The sequence below is a fragment of the Nannobrachium achirus genome (assembly GCF_963921795.1).
Source record: "Nannobrachium achirus genome assembly, chromosome: 14".
Taxonomy (NCBI): Eukaryota; Metazoa; Chordata; class Actinopteri; order Myctophiformes; family Myctophidae; genus Nannobrachium; species Nannobrachium achirus.
The window spans coordinates 20,535,109-20,556,788 of record NC_137821.1 but is presented as its reverse complement, the minus strand read 5'-3'; the positions used below and the strand labels follow the sequence as shown (position 1 = coordinate 20,556,788).

General features: G+C 43.0%; 2 protein-coding genes across 2 annotated transcripts; one reads left to right on the top strand and one right to left on the bottom strand.

Moving 5' to 3' along the window:
- Positions 1 to 740: 740 nt before the first annotated feature.
- coro2ab (coronin 2Ab) lies at positions 741 to 9,027 on the top strand (the record flags this gene model as incomplete). Its single annotated transcript, XM_080741451.1, has 13 exons — positions 741 to 941; positions 1,486 to 1,602; positions 2,417 to 2,566; positions 3,231 to 3,434; positions 3,689 to 3,805; positions 4,676 to 4,780; positions 5,345 to 5,441; positions 5,545 to 5,660; positions 5,894 to 5,984; positions 6,661 to 6,812; positions 8,089 to 8,256; positions 8,625 to 8,693; positions 8,962 to 9,027. The coding sequence occupies 13 exons, from the start codon at positions 741 to 743 to the stop codon at positions 9,025 to 9,027; spliced, it is 1,653 nt and encodes a 550-aa protein (XP_080597577.1).
- An 841-nt stretch (positions 9,028 to 9,868) lies between these two features.
- Positions 9,869 to 20,509, bottom strand: LOC308298333 (acidic leucine-rich nuclear phosphoprotein 32 family member D-like). The gene is made up of 7 exons (XM_080741914.1): positions 20,365 to 20,509; positions 16,354 to 16,503; positions 16,115 to 16,237; positions 13,956 to 14,133; positions 13,422 to 13,522; positions 12,088 to 12,160; positions 9,869 to 11,608 (listed from the first exon to the last, which is right to left on the bottom strand). Exons 1-7 carry the CDS (start codon positions 20,416 to 20,418, stop codon positions 11,523 to 11,525), a joined length of 765 nt encoding a protein of 254 aa, XP_080598040.1. The 5' UTR covers positions 20,419 to 20,509; the 3' UTR covers positions 9,869 to 11,522.
- Between the last annotated feature and the right edge of the window lie 1,171 nt (positions 20,510 to 21,680).

Below are 21,680 nucleotides of genomic sequence, written 5' to 3'. Positions count from 1 at the left end.
GTGTGTGCACGTGCTGTCTAAATGATTAACATGTTGAGTTATTAAAGGTATTGATACATTATTGATGAGTTTAATAAGAAGCAGTATAATGACAGATGATTGAATAATTGATCACGCAACATAATGGGCGTGCCGCTGCAACAGAGGACTCATCACACCAGGTAAACACCTACACACTGGGCTCCTTCTCCAAAACATGGAAAAATAACTACCCCATGTGCTCAGTAGAGCACAAATGCACACTAACACAAAGGAGATAATTAACCAGTTGAACCCCAGCTTCCATATTCCGGGTTGAACATTAGCCAACAATAGCAGATCTACAAGCTCTACAAGCTCTGCTAATAAGTACACCCTAGAGCAGGGGGTCTCAATCTTTTTTATACCACAACCCCATAATATGGGAAATTATTTGGCGACCACAATGGCACCTCCCTGCGACCCCGTTTTGGGTCGGGACCCATAGTTTGAGAACCGCTGCCCTAGAGCCATCTATTGGAGAGTTGCGCCATTGCGGGGGCAGGAAACAGCGCCGGTCACCTGGTTCATGTAACTCAAAATAGTGACAAATGCTCCAGTCAGTGCATTCCGTAAACCTCCGGTTCATCATTTTGTCACTATTCGCCAAATGAAGGTCTATGTAGATGACCTGGCCCGATGAAGTCGACGGAGGCAAAGTTTTGTATACATTCATTTGTCATAGCTTAACAGACACAGTCATGTATCTTTGTCCTCTCCAGATGTCATGGCGGTCGTCTGTGCGTGTTTCTAAGTTTGGCCATGCTTACGGTAAACCCGCCACCAAGGACCACTGCTTTGACGGGGTGCCAATCTCCCGCGGTGTCCACGACAACCACTACTGCTCGGCCAATCCCTGCTTCATCGCCGTGGTGACAGAGTGCTCTGGGGGCGGGTCATTCCTGGTCCTGCCTGTCCGTCATGTACGTGTTCTGTCCACTACCTGTGTTGGCTTGTTGCTATTTTTGTAGTTTCCCCTCTTCCTTAATCTTTCACTCTTCTCTGCGCTTTTCTCTTCTCTTCTCTCCTCTCCTCTTCCATTCCTTCACACTTTAATCATTTGTTCCCCTCTCCATTTCCCTCAGGTAATTTGTTTTCTTGTTGCAACCGAAGGTCGCAGCTTGTCCGTGTCCGTCTGTCTGGACGTGTACACTTTTTTACAGTCTATGGGCTTTGACATCATGCTCTGATGTCACTGTGATGTCAGGGGAACCACTCTTAACATAATGGGTTTGCTGCTCTGACGTCACGCTCTGGCTTCACTGTGATGTCACACTAACAGAATCCCTTTTATGCCCATATATGCCTCTCCATCCTTTTTCTTCCTCTCTCACTCCTCCTCTCCCTCTAGCTCCCACCCCGACCCTCCCTCTCTCTCCCCATTTCTCTCCCTCTCTTGCCCCTCTCTCTCAATGTCTCTCTCTCTCTCTCTCTCTCTCTCTCTCTCTCTCTCTCTCTCTCTCTCAGACAGGTAGAGTGGACCCGCTGCAGTCCAGGGTGTGTGGTCACAGAGGCAGAGTTCTGGATGTTAAATGGAATCCATTCAACGACTACAGCATCGCCTCCTGTTCTGAAGACTGCACTGTACTCTATCTGTTTGTATATTATTTTGTACTTGACCAAATAATCAAGAAGCACATTTTATATACATACAGTATATATATAATGTGTGTATGTGATTATACAATAAACCTTTTTATATCAATGATCGATGAACAACTTAGGTGCTAATTTATAATAACAGTGTTATGCAAAAATTGTGAAAATAGCAGTGAAATCTTTTGAAGATGTTGCCTATATTGACATGCCCAAAATAGGGATTGACTAAGTATTTAAGTATCTCTGGGTCTTGTTCACGAACGAGAGAAAGGGGAGCTGGAGAGGACGGAGCAGGAGATCAGCCAGAGAATCAGAGCAGCAGAAGCACTATTGTAGTCGCTGAATCGCACTGAAAAGAGAGTTGTCTACCAATCAATCTTCGTTCCTACTCTCACCTATAGTCATGAAGTGTGGGTCATCATGACCGAAAGTATAAGGTCGCGGGTACAAGCAGCCGGAATGAGTTTTCCCAGACGGGTGGCTGGCATCTCCCTTAGAGATAGGGTGAGAAGTTCATCCGAGAGACTTGGAACAGAACCGCTGCTCCTTCACTTGGAAAGGAGCCAGCTTAGGTGGTTCGGGCAACTAGGACGGATGCCAGACCAATGACCAGATGGAGGGATTACATCTCCACACTGGCCAGGGAACGCCTGGGGATCCTCAAGGGGGAAGTGGATAATGTTGCTAAGGAGTGTGTGTGTGTGTGTGTGTGTGTGTGTGTGTGTGTGTGTGTGTGTGTGTGTGTGTGTGTGTGTGTGTGTGTGTGTGTGTGTGTGTGTGTGTGTGTGTGTGTGTGTAGGTGAAGATCTGGGACATTCCAGTGTGTGGTGTACAACAAAACCTCACCCAGGCCAGGAAGACTCTGATTGGACACTCCAGGAGGGTGGGGCTTATCGAATGGCATCCAACCGCGGAGGACCTCCTCCTTAGCGCCGCCTACGACTACAAGGTCAGGAGCGTTACTGGTCAGTGCCAGTGTCACTCAAACTACTACCTCCTCACCGAGAATAATCCAGTACGCCAAATACCTCGAAATGTGAAAGCTGAATTAATAATTAATCAAAGGAAGATTTCACCACTTTTCATCCTATCTTCATATAATTGGTCCTCACTAATGTTCACGATAAAATAGCAAATAAATAATCTACTCGGTCTGTGTCTCTTAGGAGGGCTGTGTGAGCAGATCAGAAACCAGCCTACCAGTGACGTCATCGTTAGGCAGATGTTTTATATATATATACTTCGATACTTCGATGAGAAAACATTTCAATGCCTTCCATTAGAACAATGGCTTCCATTATAGCATAGTAACTTTTCAGGAATAGAAAGCCTGCAGTTTCTATTAGCTTGGATTAAACACGTTTCTGAACTGCCCACAGCCCTCCTAAGAGACACAGACCGAGTAGAAAGGAATTATGCTATTTTATCATGAACATGGTGAAGCCGTCCTTTAACAATTACATAACAAATACATAACAATTTGGGCGTCCTTGACTGAACCACTGTCCTAAACCTAGACTACCTGCAAAGCTACCTTGTAAGCCTGGGTATTAATGGAGTCTCTGCCTGGCTGGCACTGAGGTACTGAGTGTGAGGGGCATGTGTCCCACCAGGTGTTCCTGTGGGACGTGTCCCAGGGTGGGGCGGTAATCAGGTATCCTGTGCGGGTGGTGCTAGCTCCGCCCCCCCTCCACCACCCGTCCTCTGAGATGCTGATAGTCTCCGCCTCCTACAACACCGACGGCAGCAGGCTGGCCGTCGCGTCCAGAGACCGAAGGATACGAGTTCTGGACCCGCGCACCGGCCAAATCCTCCAAGTAAGAGTGTGTGTGTGTGTGTGTGTGTGTGTGTGTGTGTGTGTGTGTGTGTGTGTGTGTGTGTGCTGAAATAGAGGCTGCAATTGGGGTTTTAACCACATAAATGCTGGCCTCGAAATGTGGTTATGTGGTATTTTGAGCATGTCATTACAGAATAATTATCAGTGTGTAAGTTGCTTTCACATTAACAGCTTTCAATGTCTACTGAAGGTCTAGTAACACCCTGATTGTGTGTGTGTGTGTGTGTGTGTCAGGTGTCCAGTAATAAGGAGCACAGGGCCAGTAAGGTGCTGTTCATTGGGGATCTGAGGATGCTGCTTTCTACTGGCGGTTCACCATGGAAACACCGAATGATGGCCCTATGGGACCCGGTACACACACACACACACACACACACACACACACACACACACACACACACACACACACACACACACACACACACACACACACACACACACACACACACACACACACACACACACACACACACACACACACACACACACACACACACACACACACACACACACACGTTTGTCGTACTATAAAAACCTCCAGATCCTGGGGCGCCCGCTGGTCAAGGCGCATACCACATACTAGGCTATGATGCCTGCTGGCGTCGCCGGTTCGATTCCCGATCCGGACAACCTTTGCCACATGTCATTCCCCATCTCTCTCCCCATTTCCTGTCAGTCTACTGTCCTATCCAATAAAGGCATAAAAAGCCCCCCCTCCCCCCCAAAAAAGAAAATCTTTAACAACCTCCAGAGTCTGTGCGTGCCTCACACACAGTATGTGATACCTCTTCCCAGCTCAGCAGAATGATATAGCTGACCTGACATCACAATGATGATGCAAAGGAATTCCGTCCTTGTCTGACATCATAGATCTACCGTATGACGTCTGTGACAACTGACATCATACAATCCCTTTTATGCCCATATATGGAGATCCCTGATGTCATCAATAGTCACACTCGCAAATGAATTCCGTCCTTGTCCCTTTTATGCTCATATATGGAGCTCCCTGATGTCATCAACATTAAGCCCCTATCTGGGAATGCCCATATATGGACATATTGTGTCAGTCTTGTGTTGTCTATGACGTCAAACATCTATGATGTCAGTCATCTCCATATTTGGGAAAATAAGGCCACACACAAGCATACTGTATACTGTACCCGTAGTAGCTGTCGGGCAGAAAACTTGCATCTCCATGTTTGCATGTGTGCGCTGTAGGAGGACCTGTCAGAACCTCTCTATGAGGAAGACCTGGACGGATCGGCCGGAGTTCTGTTCCCCTTCTACGACCCGGACACACACATGCTCTACCTGGCTGGGAAGGTAACACACACACACACACACGCACGCACGCACGTACACACGCACACACAGAGAATGGCTAATATTCCTATGTATTCCTAAACACAGCCATAGAACACTTGATACATTTTCCTAGAAATCACCCGATAATTAATTGCTGTCATCTGTGGTCAACTCTTCTAGCATGTCCATTTGAAAGTTCTGGCATAACATGTGTATTTCGTTAAATATCTCAATATAGACATGGCTATTTTACACATTCTCTTCTCGCTACGCGGCGGGCCGCTTTGATGGCAGAACTGAACCAAACTCACTTTAATGATCATGCACAGAACCTTGACACACACATTGACAGATGTGATGAATTACCCCTTTCAAATGGATATAAAACTAGATGACAAGCACTGACTTATGACATAGTCACAGCAATTCATTATTGGGCGAGTATACACACACACACATGCAGCTAGTAGCTACACATTTAGAATGAATCCATCCCAGAGAATGATTTATGTAATTAACTGTGTGTATGGAATATCACTCATTGCAGTGTTCATTGTGACTGTGTTGTATTGTGTGTCCCAGGGAGATGGAAACATCAGGTATTATGAAGTGAGTTCGGAGAAACCCTATGTGACCTTTCTGACAGAATACCGCTCAGTGCTGCCCCAGAAAGGCCTGGGTGAGACTCACTCCCACGCACGCACGCACACATACACACTTCAATACACATAGCGACATCTGTACTGACCTCTGCCTTTTGTGTGTGTGTGGTGTGCATCCAGGGGTGATGCCAAAGCGAGGTCTGGATGTCAGGGCCTGCGAGGTGTTCAGGTTCTACAGACTCATCACCGACAAGGACCTGGTGGAGCCTCTGTCCATGATAGTACCACGAAAAGAGGTAAAAAGAGAGGGGGGTTGAGAGAGAGGTAGAGGGAGATGTGGAAGGGAAGAGAGAAGGGGGTCAGACAAGGGGGAGGGGAGGAGAGGAGAGGTGAGAGGGAGAGAGGTAAATGGACAGAGAGGGAGAGACATTAAGAGGGGGAGAGGAGGAGAGTGATAGATAAAATAAAATCCATGATTAGTTTCACCGGACTCCTCTAACTTTGCACACACCACTTCTTTCTGTGTCAGTCGGACAGTTTCCCGGAGGACTTGTATCCCATGACGACAGGATACAAGGCGGCCATGACGGCTCAGGAGTGGCTCTCCGGGGTCAACAGAGGTCAGTCACACATGGAGCCGCAGACCAACACATCCTCATGCCAAAAGGGACACCTGGGACCAAGCGGACATATTTTGGCACGTTGGGATGAGAACGATGTCATTAAAACAAAACATATAGCTAATTTTTTAACTGTTGTTTGGTGTTATCGGGAATATTCACAAGGTCAACATTTAGAGAATAGGGAGAAACATAGTCTTTTCCCAAACTACCGGTAAATAAAAGACCATATCAGAACAATAGGATTTAGGTAAAAAGATTGGTGACGTTTCCATTTAAATTACGTTATTTGAACATTGACCATTTCACACACAGTTGATTGGAATGTCCAAGTTTCGATGCTGTATATTGTATACAAACAGCAGCCACGTACGATCTACAAATGTATACAGATATGGCCTCAGAGCTCTTGCTCAAGGGCACTTTGGCAAAGCCGACAGGCACTGCAGACGTGATGCCAGCCACCAGCCTGCAACTACCTCCGGCATGTTAGAGCTGGGAGTGGAACAGCCCTCTGCTTCTGCCTCCCCACCTCTAGATCACTGCTGGCATCACATCAAGATAGCAGATCTACACGCTCACAACGTGTCACAGATTTTTGCTATGTGGCACCGTTGTATGACGGAGCATGAATTAACCATTCATCTCAGATTCTATTTCCTCTGCCACCATGCAGGCCCTGTGCTCATGTCCCTGAAGCCTGGGGCTCCAGTAACCAACCCCTACCCAGAGACACCTCCCTTCAAGGTGCTCAGCCCCCTCAGGCTCCACAGCAGCCCTTCACTTGGCCCGGGACCGGCTAGGACAGGTCTGGGATCAGTGGAAGAGGTGTGGTACACAATGCTCTGCATGTCATAATGTGGAGTACAGCAGTGATTCTCATCCTCTTAAATTTCAAGGAACTCCAATGTGATATGTATTATACCACAGACCTCTGTGTGATCCAATTTTCGTCGTGATTTTGTCCATTATGGTCGGTCATTTAGTTGAGAGTTCATTTATTGTCCAAGTACTGTAGGTATTCTTGTACATTCTAGTCTATTTCACTGTTTCCCAAACATATGGGTTGGATTTCTATGACTGATACATTTTGTAATTCATTATTTAAAAAGATTTTCCAAAGATTTCCCCAAAAAATGCACACCTTTTCATGAGTTAAAACTAATTCAAATACATTTTTCAAAAATAATTTCATAAATAAACAAAAAATTAAGACACATTCCCTAAATTTGAAAACAAATGTTTTAGAAGTAGTGAAAATAGCGGATCTACAAACTTGTAGATCTGCTATTTTTGCCCCTGAAAGACCCCTGGGGGTCCCTGAATACCATGTTGAGAACCACTGCTCTAGATAATCGGGTTCGTCTATTCTAGAACTTTGAAAAGCCAACATTGGAATCATGGGGCCAAATCATAGCTACAGTATATACTTTGTTCATGCATTCACAGCAAGACATACAGAGAAATCAAGTAGGAAAAAGGAGAGCAGTTGTCCTTTATCGATGGAGCAGTTCAATAAATGATGTTTTACAGCGCTTGGTGAATGTGCGATTCCGATTGGACGAACACAGCATTTTACAGTTTATTTCTCAATGCCAAACTGTTGTTATGCCTCCATTGATGTTGCAGTGGAAGTGGAAACGTGTCGCATAAAGGCTTGTTTAATACAGCTTGTAATACAGTACATCTGTATGGAAGATCTTTACTAGTAGGCAACATGTGTATGTTGATTGTATTTATATTAGTGTATCAATATATTAGCTGGGGATCCCCTGAAACCCCCCCATGGACCCCTGGGGGTCACCGGTACCCCACTTTGAGAAACCGTGTCATAAACAAGCAATACTTTTACACACCTACAAGTGACAGATGTGTTAAGCTAAGACCAAAGGCTGATCAACACAGTGGACTCCTGCAGTCTTCAAATGCAAGAATTAGGTTTTAATGGGGAAACGTTGTGGTTATCTCAAAGATAACCTGATGAAGGTCTCAAGACCAAAATGCTGTGTTTCGCATTAAACTGGTTTTCTTCCATTTATATTTTCATGACATGGAACTGATAAGCGTAGTGTTTACCTTGGTTATGTCTCGGTCACCTTGCCAGGCGTTCCTGCAGGAGCAGCTGTCCTACCAGGACGCCAAGTACCCCAGGGAGGTGAGTGATCTGTCGGGCTGGCAGCCAGACGAGACCCAGGCTCTGACCTGGGCCTACCACTGCACCCCCCACTGCTGTGAACCTGCAGAAAGACCCCCACCCAGGACAGAAAGTGAGGTCAGAGACCATGTGTGTGTGTGTGTTTGTCCAATTTAAATGTGAGTTTGTCTTTTACTGTAATGTGTGAGAAATGTGCATTTATATGAATTGCCTCTGTGCATTAAGTGTAATCTCAGGTTTCCAAAAGATGGCATAGCCTTTCCTGTTCCTGTTCATGATTCGCTTCACTGGCTTTCAGTAGATTTGAAACAAACACACACTTTGATATTTGTATGTTTCAAAGAACACAATGGGAAACTGAACTGGAAACGGGTATGCTACCTACTGGAAACCAGGGACAGTGCAGTTGTGCACAGAGCCTATGGCAGTGTGTGCTCACATACATGTGTAACATGCAGCATGTCACACTTGAACGTTTGTTTCAGCTCCTGCAGGCCTTCTACAGACAACAGGATGAGATCAGAGAACTGCAGGAGCAACTGGAACAGAAAGAGGTTAGCGTGCACACACACACACACACACAATAAGCCTCTTCACCAGCTGACTGTACAACTGAGAAAATATTTGTCATGATCTATTATTACAGCAATAACGAATGTTCTTTGTGTGAACATTAGATTCGATTCAACCGATAGATCGGTTCGGCCGATACATCAGCCATTAAGTGTAACCACTTTTTTTGACAACCCAATTTTGGGATGTCATTATATAATATGCACCTACACATAATATGTACACAAACGGTTTCTGTCTCTTCTCCAGGAGAGAATCAATCAGCTGGAGCTGGAAGTTAAAAATGGCAGGAAGAACTTCAGAGCTACTTTCTGAGAATCTGCAACCAAAGAAGAATATAATGGAAAATGTGTTAAAACAGGGAACTGACTAATGGCAAGAATATCCCTCCCCCGGAATTGTGTGGAGAAAGAAGGGGAGTGGGAATGGTGAAACAAGGGCTCTTGACTGCATCATTTGTTTTATAGCTTTTGCAACTTATCAAACAACTAAAAGTCATCAAGTTTGGCTTGAACATGACAAGCCCCATTGCTTTGCTGCAGCTTGTGTGAACACACGCAGCATAAGGGATTCTTTCCTCTGGTCTGGTGGCAACATTTCCAATTTAACCAAACTCAAGGTATTACACACTGGGGGCGTGAGATATAAGATCACCACCTCGTTCCAAATGAAAATTGTGTCGCTTTATTGCTGTATAATAACTGTGTTCTGTGTGGATGCAATCATGTCAGAAACCTTTCAAGGAAATATTTTAGGTGAATTAAATGACACTGAAAAAATAACCACCGTGTTAAAGGACCGTGATGGGAAACTGCCGCTTTTGAACCCCATTGTTCTGTGCGATCACAGCAACAAGACAAAGTAATGTCAAAGTGGAACTCCATATCTGGCCTGCGGCAGTCCTGTCTGTTTTCAGCACCCCGTGTCCATCCACTGTGGAATAACTTGCTTCTGTGACCGCCCCTCCAGAGGATGGGAACTTGGGAAGCGATAGCGGACAATGGGAAAAGAAGGCTGTCATTCAACCAGTCTGCGCAAAATGCGTAGATGTCCACGCAATGACATCAAAGAGTGGCTTCCGTGTCATAGGGCGGACATTAGGTTTTTTTCATTGTGAAACCAACAACAATAACACATACAGTAGAAGCCAGAAGGAAAATGTTAAGATTTTTATTTACAAAGTACATTTTTTCTGTGCTTTTTTTTTATTTATTTTACCTTTAACTTACAGAAAAGTAAAAAACAAAAAACAAAAAGCCCACAACTAATCAGTGTAAATGTTAAGAGGACGGAGAGAGAGGAGGTAGGAGGCCAGAGAAGCAAAGAGTGAGGAAAGGGAAGGAGGAGGGAGAGAGAGGAGGTAGGGGGCGAGGAAAGGGAACGAGGGAAATAAAGCGAGAACGAAGAGGGTGAGAAATTAGGCCTGATTTATACGTAGTAGCGTGCCAGTGTCACGCATCAATATCATAAATCAGACATAAAATTAAGAGAGAGAAGCACCGTCCCTTTAACAAATCATACAAAAAAAAGGAAAGAAAAGAAAATCAACAAAAACAAAATTCTTCTGAAAAAATATTCTTTTAAAAAGCTCTGTTGGCAAAATAGAGACGAACTGTGGCCACGAACTGTGGCGCCCTGGGAGGGAGTTTATGCCTGATGTTTACATTGCCATACGACGGGTGTCCTGCGGTGAACCGAGCCGGTCAACAGGTCCACAACGCGGCGCATTGTGGGCTTGTAGATCAACCACATTCGTTGCACAAACACCGCCATACACCATGGTATAAATCAGGACAACAGATTACGGAGCATGGTGATGACATCACAGCCCTGCTCCGTTTCCCCCTTCCCCCCCCATAGTGATGATGCCATAGAAAGGGGTGGGGGTCTGTTTGTATTCGAAAAAACAACAACAAACGAAAAAGTAACGTCGCGCACACAACCCCGACTCAGGACAACATTGGTCTTAGCAAGGAGAGGAGAGGAGAGCACTGGGGGTTTCAGGGAGAGGGACACGCTCCATTACTTAATGCCGCTTCCTTCCATGAGCCCTTGTTCGTTTCCTTTGACAGGACCTCAGAAGAACCTAAGACGGGCTTCGGGAAGCTTTCAGACAGTTCCACTGTAATTTCAATAACTAAATTAAACTTCATTTTAAAGCTGCAATCCACAACTATTTTCAGTGAATTAAGTTATTATTATTATTTATTTTTTACCAATAATAATTATTTATTTATTTATGACCTGAATATTGTCATTTAGTGTCAGCATGTCAATACAATACTGTGGTGGTTATAGTTGTCTACCAGCTCTTTTAACCCAAGACATTTAGATATTGTTGGCTGGAAGGACACCTACTGGTTGCCAAAAGGTACTGCATGAAGCTCAAATCACACATCACTCTCCCTAAACAGTCTTCCAGTTGTAGCTCAACAGTCGAAATTTGGTAAAAATGTGGGCACTTGGGGGCCGGGATTAGAATTTTTGGGAAGGGCACAAGTTACCGATCGCAGCTTTAAATGTGATACAAGTTAAACAATCTATACATTTAGGGACACGCGGGTGAATATTTCGCCGCTAGGATAGAAAACCAGCAGTCCTGGGTCATCACAGAGTAATGGCCCACAGCTGGAATGGATAGGAAAACAACCTGTCAAGTACAGTCCAGGGCGGAAGGAAGGAACAAAGGGTCCTGGTTAGAGAAATGGAACGTGGCCCAGACCGGTGGGGAGGATGTGTAGGCAGTCCAGAGAAGGGTAAGAGGTCACAGGGTCAAGGGGGTGGGGGGTATGCGGGGGTCTTCGTCCGCCTCATTCATCATCTTCGTCGTCGTCATCGTCTTCGTCCTCAGCTTCCCTCTTCCTCTTCTCTCCTTTGGCTGGGGACGAGTCCTCATCTGGCGGAGGAGGAATAAATACCTCGTTAATGACATCACTGGTTCACAACAGAACAGAGCAGCATAATGCAGAATAGAACTACTGCTGCTCTCTGTCGAGGTGCCAACTTGCGCCTTGTGCACAAGTAGGCCATGTTGCCAGCAGAGAGCACCATGAGGTGCGCTCACCACTGGCATCACCGCTGGCGATGGCAGTGACATACATACAGCATCCCCCTAGTACAGTGGTTTTCAACCAGTGGTCTGGGGACCACCAGTGGTCAGTGAGGGGGTTCCAGGTGGTTCACAGCTAAAGGATGAGTTGGTAACCAAATGGACCCTTAGGCTATAGATCTTTATCTCTCGAGTATAAAATGGAACCAAATGAGTTAAAAAAATGGTTAAACATCTGCATTACTTAATTTACAAGTCAACACAATTACAGAATGTAGAAGAATTCGTTCAAACGATCATACAGAGGTAGTCAAACTGTGTCTTACCATCGTCATCTTCCTCATCGTCGTCTTCCTCATCATCATCCTCACTGTCAACATCTCCATTCACCTCTCCACCCTGGACACAAACACAAAACAACTTAGTCTGTCTGGCACCCCCTACTGGCTATTCACCACAGCACACACTAGAGTTTATTTAAAAAAAAAAAGAATTGCATGTTGGATAATATTACATGGAAACATATTGCAATATTTGATATTTAACTATTGAATATCAGCCCAAGCCTCTCGTAACTAATGCTATGCTATGTCATGAGAACACTTTCAAGACAGGTTAAGACCATTCTAATATTAGTTAGAAGGATATACGGTCAAAAGTGAGTGAATACATTGGCGTATATTAGCTGGTGAATTAATCAATTAGTGTCATAAAGGTAATATATAATACTATAGAGAGCGGACTGCCCCGCCCCAGCAATTCATTTGAGTGCAAGTTGCTCATTGGCATCTGAAGCACCCGAAGACTGCCGAAAGTAGTATAATTGGCCTTGGGATTTAGGCCAATTTTGCATTAATGTTGAGCACCGCAAGGCACCGAGCAGGCGCACTAGGGTACGCACGGAAGTAGCATTTAAATACACTACACCAGGCTAAAGCTGCTTCAACGTTCTACCGTGGTTCTAGGGGCCTTAGTGTTCGTGACCATACCAGTGTTACTAAACTAAATGTAATTACCCCAAAGATGGCTCTCAGAAAGTTACCCATTCAACGAAATTAGCCATGGTTGTGGCAGCTTGCATGTTAGGACCATTATGGGGATAACTGTTATATTTTATTTAAGTTAGTTTAAACTTTGGTTGCTGTAGGCTTGACTTGGGGTTGACAGCTGTTGCACGCTATAATACTGCTTCAATTTTGCAACAGCTAACCATTAGCTTCTAATGGGTCGACTTTGAGATATGAATGGAGGTTTGGCTTTCTTGAGGCAAAACACAGTTGACTGTCTGGTTCTCGTTTATCATCGGGACTAAGGCTGGCCTTACACCTGTTGACTTTCAAACAATTTCAAGTCGTAATTAAATCAAGGCAAGTCGTGGCGTGCTCCCGTCCTTGACCCGATTCTTACTCCGACATGAGACTCTGTTCCGAGAATATCAAACCTATTCTCGCAAGTCTGAATGACAACACGCACACGCCACCGAAGCCACATGATTAATGTTTACATCTACCGATTGTATTTTTTTTTTAAAGACGTGCTAATGGCAAGAGCTTTGTTGCAGGGCGATTAGGCGAATATTGTTGTTTAAGTGGTGCGAGTTTTAAAGACCAGTTGATATCCAAATAGAGTTCCGTCTAAACTTTAACATCTCCCAGCTCACCTCTTCGTCTCCACTATCGTCATCATCATCTTCCTCAGCCACCACCCCTTCTTCATCCTCCTCTTCGTCATCCTCCTCTTCAGACTCGCCCTCCTCTCCTTCTGGAACACAAAACACCCGACAAGGAACGTCAGAACGTCCAACAGAAAGATAAAAGTAGAGCCAGCTCTGTGGAGGACTCAGCAAGGGAAGCACGATATTAACATTTTGTCTGATAACAGAATAATTGCATGGTAAAAATCGACCACTACTGATATTGCAAAACAAGTCTCCAGAGGGGTTAACCTTGGTTATAACCATTATACACTGTGATTCTGGGTGCAGATGCAAATTTTAAAAATTAAAAAATAAATGAAAAGTGCACATAATAGCCAAAACAAAAATGTTTCTACATTTGTTCTACAGGTAGACACTTTAAAGCTTCCCCAGAAAACACAAATTGAATCTGTAGCCTACAATCATCATCAAATAACGGTCAATACTAATATGATGAAACATGCACCCTTAGTATTAGCCTTCCATTCCCTCTCTCACCTTCATCGTCAACCAAGTCGCCTTCTCCGTCTGAATCAGATGCCTCGCAGTCGTCTATGTCGTACCCGTCCAGGTACGTGAGCTGTGGAAGGAGCTTGAAGATGGACTCCCTGTAGTCTGTCAGATTGGTCACCTCACAGTTGAACAGGTCCAGAGACTTGAGCTGCGGTAGTTTCTTCTGTTGGCGGGGGATGGAGCGAGGTCACACAACTTCAGTTTGAACCATTTTTAAAAGTGGAATGTCTGCATGGTGGTTAGACAGCTGGTAGTGTTAAGCCGACTCTAAAGGGGAACCTGGTTGATTTATAAGCAGTACTTTTCATTGCTTAAATATTTATAAAAATCCCGAGACTTAACCACTTTCAGAACAGAACTACAAGCTGGCGTAGTGCAATGTGACACATTGTGAGCTAGCAGATTGCTTATTTTCACTACTTTTGCATGACACTGTACAACAAAGTAGGGCATTATTTTACCAAAAAAGAAAAAGGAAAATGGTTGACACACAGAGACAAGTTTTCTGCCCAGTAGTGTCAATATGTCACATCACAGAAATGGACAAGAAAATAGAGGTCTGCGCCATTACATCAGTGGATCTGTTAAATAAACATTAAAGGGTTTCCACTCAAAATTATCTCCCACAACATTTCAAAGAGAAATTCAACCAAGGGGTTCAATTTGTTTTCCTTTGGAATAAATAAGTGTCGTTTATTATTTATATATTTAAACATCTCGTTCATGCCTCTAGAAAGTGCACAGTAGGCTTGTTCCGATGTGGCGATAGAATCTGATTTATTTGACCAATTGAATGTAAGAACACAGATTTGCTTATCCTATGCCAATATGATTTACTATCAGAACTAAGGGGTTTTAAAACTATAAACGCAATGTTCATCAGAATAGCTTTTAGGTTCTGTTCCAAATCGACATAACTGGCCTAGTCAGACAAAACATAAAAGATACTTTGTTCAAACAGGCAGCTTTAGTCTTCTTTGAGACATTTGGCAGGGAATGCCATTTGACTTTTCTAGCTGGATGAAGTCATTCTTGGTGTATGTGCCTCTTGGAAGAGTGCATCTGCTTCTTTGGACAATGTTTAAATGTTACTCGTCTTATGTTAGAGCTGTAACTTTAACATTGTACAACACAAAACAATTACAATCATTTGCTTTTATTCTAGTGAATTGCAACGAAAATCACCTTAATCACCTGACTAATAAATTACTTATTTTAATTTAAATTAATTTTAAACAATCACTTTTAAAAACATAAAGCCATGGCAGAGGGAAAGCTGGATTGTGCTTTCCAAACCACCAGTAAATAGATACAGTGTTAAACTGATACTAGATCACATGGCTCTCAGAGAGGGAGGGAGAACGTTCCAATGGTATGAACATGAATTGCTCCATGGCGAATTGAAGCAATAAGCCCCAAGAGTCTGTGGTTTACAGCGATTTTATAACAGCTATGGGCTGTTAGTCACAACACAGTTTAGTTGTGCCAAGTGGCGTGGCTTACTACTTTTAAATATGGTTACCAAATATGGCAACATGGAAAAAATATATATCCCAATTTAACATTTTCACAAGAATAATTTCTACAAGAAAAGCAGTCGTCATGTTTACCTGTACAAACAAGGACATTGCTGTGCACATTACAAGCATGGAAGGTAATAAAGATACGTGATATTATCTACCTTGTTTATAAAGTGATTTAAAAGTCATGCATACAACCCTAATTTCCAGTTTTTTTGCAGCTACCCTTGGTGGCTAGGACATTGTCCTTGTTCGTGATGTTTACGGCAAAACATTGATCTTTTGCTTGGCCAACTATTTGTTTAAAGCACTCTCATCCCTCACACTTTTAAGCCAACATATTCAGACGTCTTGCATATCCAAAATGATATTCCACACAACGAAGAAGCAGATTGCGATGTCTACAATTGGTCAACTTCCCCTTAAACAACCAACAACAACATTTAATACAACAGGACCTCTGGTAGAGTTAAATTAATTAAATAATTCCACATGAACCGTACCATAGTGGAGAAAACGATTGGCAAAGATAGCAGATCTACAAGCTCACAGAGCTTGTAGATTGACTAGGTCTGCTATAATAGTAGCGGACCTACAACAAGGTTAAGTGTTAGTTCCACCCACCAGGGGCTCCAGGGTGCTGATGTCTTTGAACTTGTTCCCACTGAGGTTGAGGTGCGTTAGGTTCACCAGCCTCTCTGCCAGGACCTCCAGACCGCCCGATATCCTGTTGTCACTCAACTCCAACTAGAGAGAGACAGAATGAGGGAGAGCAACAGAGAGAAGGTAGGGTCATCTACAATGTCCAGGATTGAGTATCAACTGTCCTCCTCAGTGAGTCTGGGTGCGTTTGTTTCCTGTACCTTCTTGAGCTTTTCCAGCTTGGGTATGTTCGCTACGCTGACCAGGCCGACATTTATGAGACTGAGGTGTTCCAGGTTGGTAAACTCGTCTGTTATTCCCTCCATCTTGCCCTCACTGGAACGACAGTTATCAAGGACCAACTCTTGAACCTGAAGGAGGATAAGAAATAGGTTATTCATGGTAAAGCGAGAGGGGAAATGAAAATGAAAATTACATTTCCATATACCTCTCAGGCTTTATAAAGAAAAATTGCACTGGGTCAGATGTGACTAATTAGTAAAATATACAAAGAAATTACTGATGTAACTAATTAGTAAAATATACAAAGAAATTACTGATTAACTATGGACAAAACGGTCCAAATAATTTGTATGAATTCAAAACTTATGAACCTTTTTCAACAAATGAATTCATACAGATTAATTCTGCTGATTATGCGAACAAAATTCTATTTTCAAAAGAATTACGATCAGGCGATTTAATAATTGTGACAGGACTAGAGACTGAGGAGAGCTCCGCCTCGCGAGACGTTGTCTTTGTGCCACAGAAAACAGCCGATCTACAAGTTCACGACGCTCAGTAAGACGAGAAAATAATGATGGATTAGATAACTACAATGAGGTGAGAGCAGGCTGACACGGTAAAAAAAGAAAAAAAGAGAGAAAAGAACAACATTCAGTTTACTGTACTTTTGTCACCAGCATGTTGCCTGTTTAACTAAAGTTTTGTCCTATCCCATCTAATATTTTCTAAATCCTACAGGTTTTCTGAAAAACGTATGTTTCTATGAGTGTTGCTCAAACTTTTTAATGTCAAGGACCCCTAGAATTATATGTATTTGACCGCGGACCCCATCTCAAAATATTTTGTCCCAGGTACCGAGAAAGAAAGTTTTGAGTTACAAATGAATGTTCTCTTTAAAAAATATACTATATTTAAAGATTTGCACAAATTTCCATGATTTTTCCAAAATAGCAGATCTACAAGCTCATAGCGTGGCACTCATGTATACAGATTTCTGAATATCCAGAGTATAAAAATGGTCTAAGTGGTTAAAATCTAAAGTGACACAGATGCTTTACAGGTCTAAATGGAAAGCATTCTGATTGTATGAATCATGGTGAGATTCATGTAAAACCAGACTTTGAGGTTAGACCTGAGAAAAATACATTAGAATGAAACAACGTCGTCATCAATTCCAAAGGTTCTTCAACACTGTAACTCAAGGACGGATAAATATGGCAGAATTATGAAACAAATGAAGCCTATCGGTTTTGTGTGGATTCATTCTTACCAGAGGAACCCTGCTGCAGTGTCTAAATGATCACGTCTTAATATTCTTATAGTCTCCCCATCTCTTAACAGAAAAAAATGTTCAGCAGGGGTTGTCAATTTCACCCAAACAAGGGAGTATCCAAACATTTCCAATGTTTCATATTGGAACTGATCCCATATTGCATTCAGGACCCCAATCTGTAAACTCAACTTTAGCGCAGTGGTTCTCCAAAATGGGGTACAGGGACCCTCAGAGTTCGTTGAGGGGGTTCCCAAAAAACGACTTAAGACTGATAACTCAGAGAGAATTGTATACAAATGGAACCATCTGTCTACCTGTAACATTCTCAGTTATGGGGAGGTCTTTGAAATAAAGAAAAGGTCTTCATTAGGGTAATCACATTAAGGGGTCACATTGCATATTGTAAGATTATTTTGAACTCAGGACATTATCATCAGGCGGAGGAGTCAAGGAACCGTTCAGACTATACATGCATAAAGTAGGTCAGTCAGTGGTTCCAAAACTTTTTAGCCTGTGACCCAAAAGGGAAATTAGACTTTGCCCGAGACCCAAACTAAACTAGTGAAAACAGCAGATCTACAATCTAACAATGCGTCGCTTCCTGCCCGTTGTGAGCTTGTAGATCGGCTATTTTCACTACTTCTTAATGGTCATTTATGGAATTTCCTAGATGTAGCCTATTTGTTCATTTCAGAATGTATTTTGAGCAGGGCAAAATGTTTTGAAATATATCTTTTTTTTTAAATGTGGGAAAATAGTTTTTTTTTTTTTACTCGAGTCATGACCCATAAAAATCGGCCCGTGACCCACAAATGGGTCCCCACTGCCGACCCACTGTCTGTGAAGTAGGTCATGCCGTTTCATCATGTTGGAACTGGTCCTTTGTGTTTGTAAACTCCGAACACACGTGACACCACGCTGCTGCTAACGCCGTTAGCTCGTGGAGCTAATGCCTCCACATGTCGCAGGCAGCGCGCCATGAAGCACTTACACACGGCGTGCACGTCAAACACACATTTGTACCGTGAAAATACTTGGGTTTGTGAACGGTTCGTGCGTCTGTAAAAAGACCGGACGCTGGCTGTAATATTGCATGGTGTCAGTTGAGTTAGCATGCTAGCGTGTTAGCATGCCGCCTGCCCGCCCTTCACATGGAGCCGGGCTCCGTCTAACGTCTGGACAAACTGCGTTATTACCACTATTAACGTTTTAATAGCCGCCACTTAGCACGCGGATATGTTACTTTAAGCGTAATTACATCATTACCACGACCAAAATAGGCCTGTTAAGCATTCATTCATCTTGACCGCAATGATACACATTATGGCCTTATGACAAGCATTGGTGGAAAAAAGTACTCAAATGTTTTACTTTTAGAAAGTGAAGAAAGTCCTGAAATCTAAATTTTAATTGAGTAAAAGTACAACAAGTGAAGTGATTGTATCAATTAACAACAAAGTAACTAAAGTTTTCAAATACATGTAGTGGAGTAAAAGTACAGTATTTGTCTCTCAGATGTTAGTAGAAGTTAACGTATTGGAAATGGAAATACTAAAGTACAAATGTCTCAATATTGTATTTCGGTACAGTACTTGAGTTACTTTCCAGCACTCATAACTCCAAAAAGTGACACCCTGTAAATTACGCAATTAAAAACGGTAAATAAGCGCGTCACTTTAGTTGAGTGACTTGCTCTTTTTTGTATTAGATTGAAGTCTCTCCAACAGACGATACAGAACAAACTGAAGCCCTTTATAAGTTACTTCAGTTCTGTATCAGCTTCTGTTAAAGGGAAGAACTCATTCAAAACAATTAAACGTAATAATTGATTCTTGACGCGTTCTGTCCAAATTAAAAGGTGGCTAATTGAACCAATTAAACCACACACTGGTGTAATTTGTGTAAAGTATCTAAGTACATTTACTCTAAGTACCAAGTACGATAAAGTACCTTATTCGAAAACGAGTTACTAGTTGCAGATATAGGCTACATTATATTATATTATAAAACATGCATTAACCACTTTAGCCCTCTCTTTATACACATAGCTGTTTGAAAGTGGCCTATCTACAAGCTCACAACGCGTCTAACATTTTGTACTTTTACTTTTGGTGCTTTAGGTACATTTTGATGCCAATACTTTAGTACTTTTACTCAAGTACATTTTGAATTACGGACTTTTACTGGTAGTCTTTCAGAGTATTTAAATATTGCAGTATTGAATTTGATACAAAACATGTGAGTACTTTTTCCACCACCGATACTCATGTAAAACCCATTTGGCGCCAGCTATTAGCCCGCTCCAGAGTGTGTGTGTGTGTGTGTGTGTGTGTGTGTGTGTGTGTGTGTGTGTGTGTGTGTGTGTGTGTGTGTGTGTGTGTGTGTGTGTGTGTGTGTGTTCGTGTGTGTTCGTGTTCGTGTAGCAGCAGGTCGTCCATGTGGTCGTTTGCCTTCGAAGCGCGAATGTACTTCGTCGTACGAATACCATCAGACATTTTGAAAACAGCAGAGCTACAAGCCCAAAACGCACGGTGGACGCAGGGCGCCGTGGGCTTGTAGATCAGCTCATTTTCTTCGTTCGGGCGCGCGCGGCACCGCCCGTACGACGGAGGGCAAACCGGCCACAACACAAGAAACACCGACAACATTCCGCCAGTGCAAAGTAAAAGAAACCCCCTAAACAAACGCAATTAACTTGCTTAATTCTACTCACATCGCTGGGACTGCGGTGTCGCAGCTCTAAGGAGACTCTTTTCTTCATGTCCATTTTGTTTTTGTTTCTTTTCGTCTTTTCTTCTCCTCCTCGCGCCTCGTTCTTCTTATCAACTTGTTTCTGTTCTTCTCTATCTGCTGCTTGCTTGCTTCGCACTGCGCGTGTGCGTCAAACCACACCACTAATACCCACATGTGGGCGCTTCCGGTCCCGCCCTTCAAAATAAAATGCTCGCCAGCTTAGCTGAATCATAGCTGAATCATGAGCTGAATGCGGTGTAGTGTGGTCTGTCAAGTTAACTTACACGCTGAAAACTATCATGGGCCTTTCCGGCTAAAAAATAGGTTTGCGCAAAACAAAACACCCCAACTCGTCTCAGAACTATAGTCTACTCAATCATTTATCGTATGATAAATGGAGTCAGCTTGTAGTACATCAGCTATTTTTTGGCACATAAACACAAAAATAAATAACAGCATAGTACTGCAGTATCCATCCGTTTTACACAAGAATACTCCAAGTGTGTGTGTGTGTGTGTGTGTGTGTGTGTGTGTGTGTGTGTGTGTGCGCGTGTGTGTGTGTGTGTGTGTGTGTGTGTGTGTGTGTGTGTGGGAAAGTAGGTCACACGGCGTCTGTTTGGTTGTAAACGGAGGGAAAACAGCAGATGGAAATCAACGGTCAAACACGCCCTCCAGTGGCGGATTATCGCATTGCAAGATGTACTTTTATCTGAAATTAGAAAGGTAGCCTACATTTTATAAAGCTGGATGCATTTTCTTATTTTCTAACACTGACAGAATATCTATTTTAGAATGATTTTGTTTGTATATTCGTGAATCGTGAGACTGAGTGAATGTTAATCAGGAGTCAGGATGGGGGTTAGGTTCTGAATGGAATGTGTCACCCATTTCTGTTGTTTTTAATGCAGAGTTGCTTTGGTACGGCTGACCTTAAAATGGTTTTGTTGCAAGGAGTTGTATGAATCGTTGGTGCAAAATTCAATAGGAGTCCCCTCCACCCCTTTACAAAAAATAAAAATCTGTTTGATTTTGTCAACCCTGCATATGGTGTGGTGGATTGATGATAGGTCTCTCAGTTCAGAGGTTCCATGTTCAAATCCCAGTCCTCCCATAGATCATTGCTGTATTACTTTGACCGTTTCAAGGTTAAAATACAAAAGAATTAGTCAAAAGCAGCAGAAATTATTTCTAGTGAGAGATGGTGTGTAGAGGTCTGATGATCAGACTCTCAGTTCAGAGGTTCCATGTTCAAATCCCAGTCCTCCTACAGTTCATTGCTTGAGAACTGTGACAAGA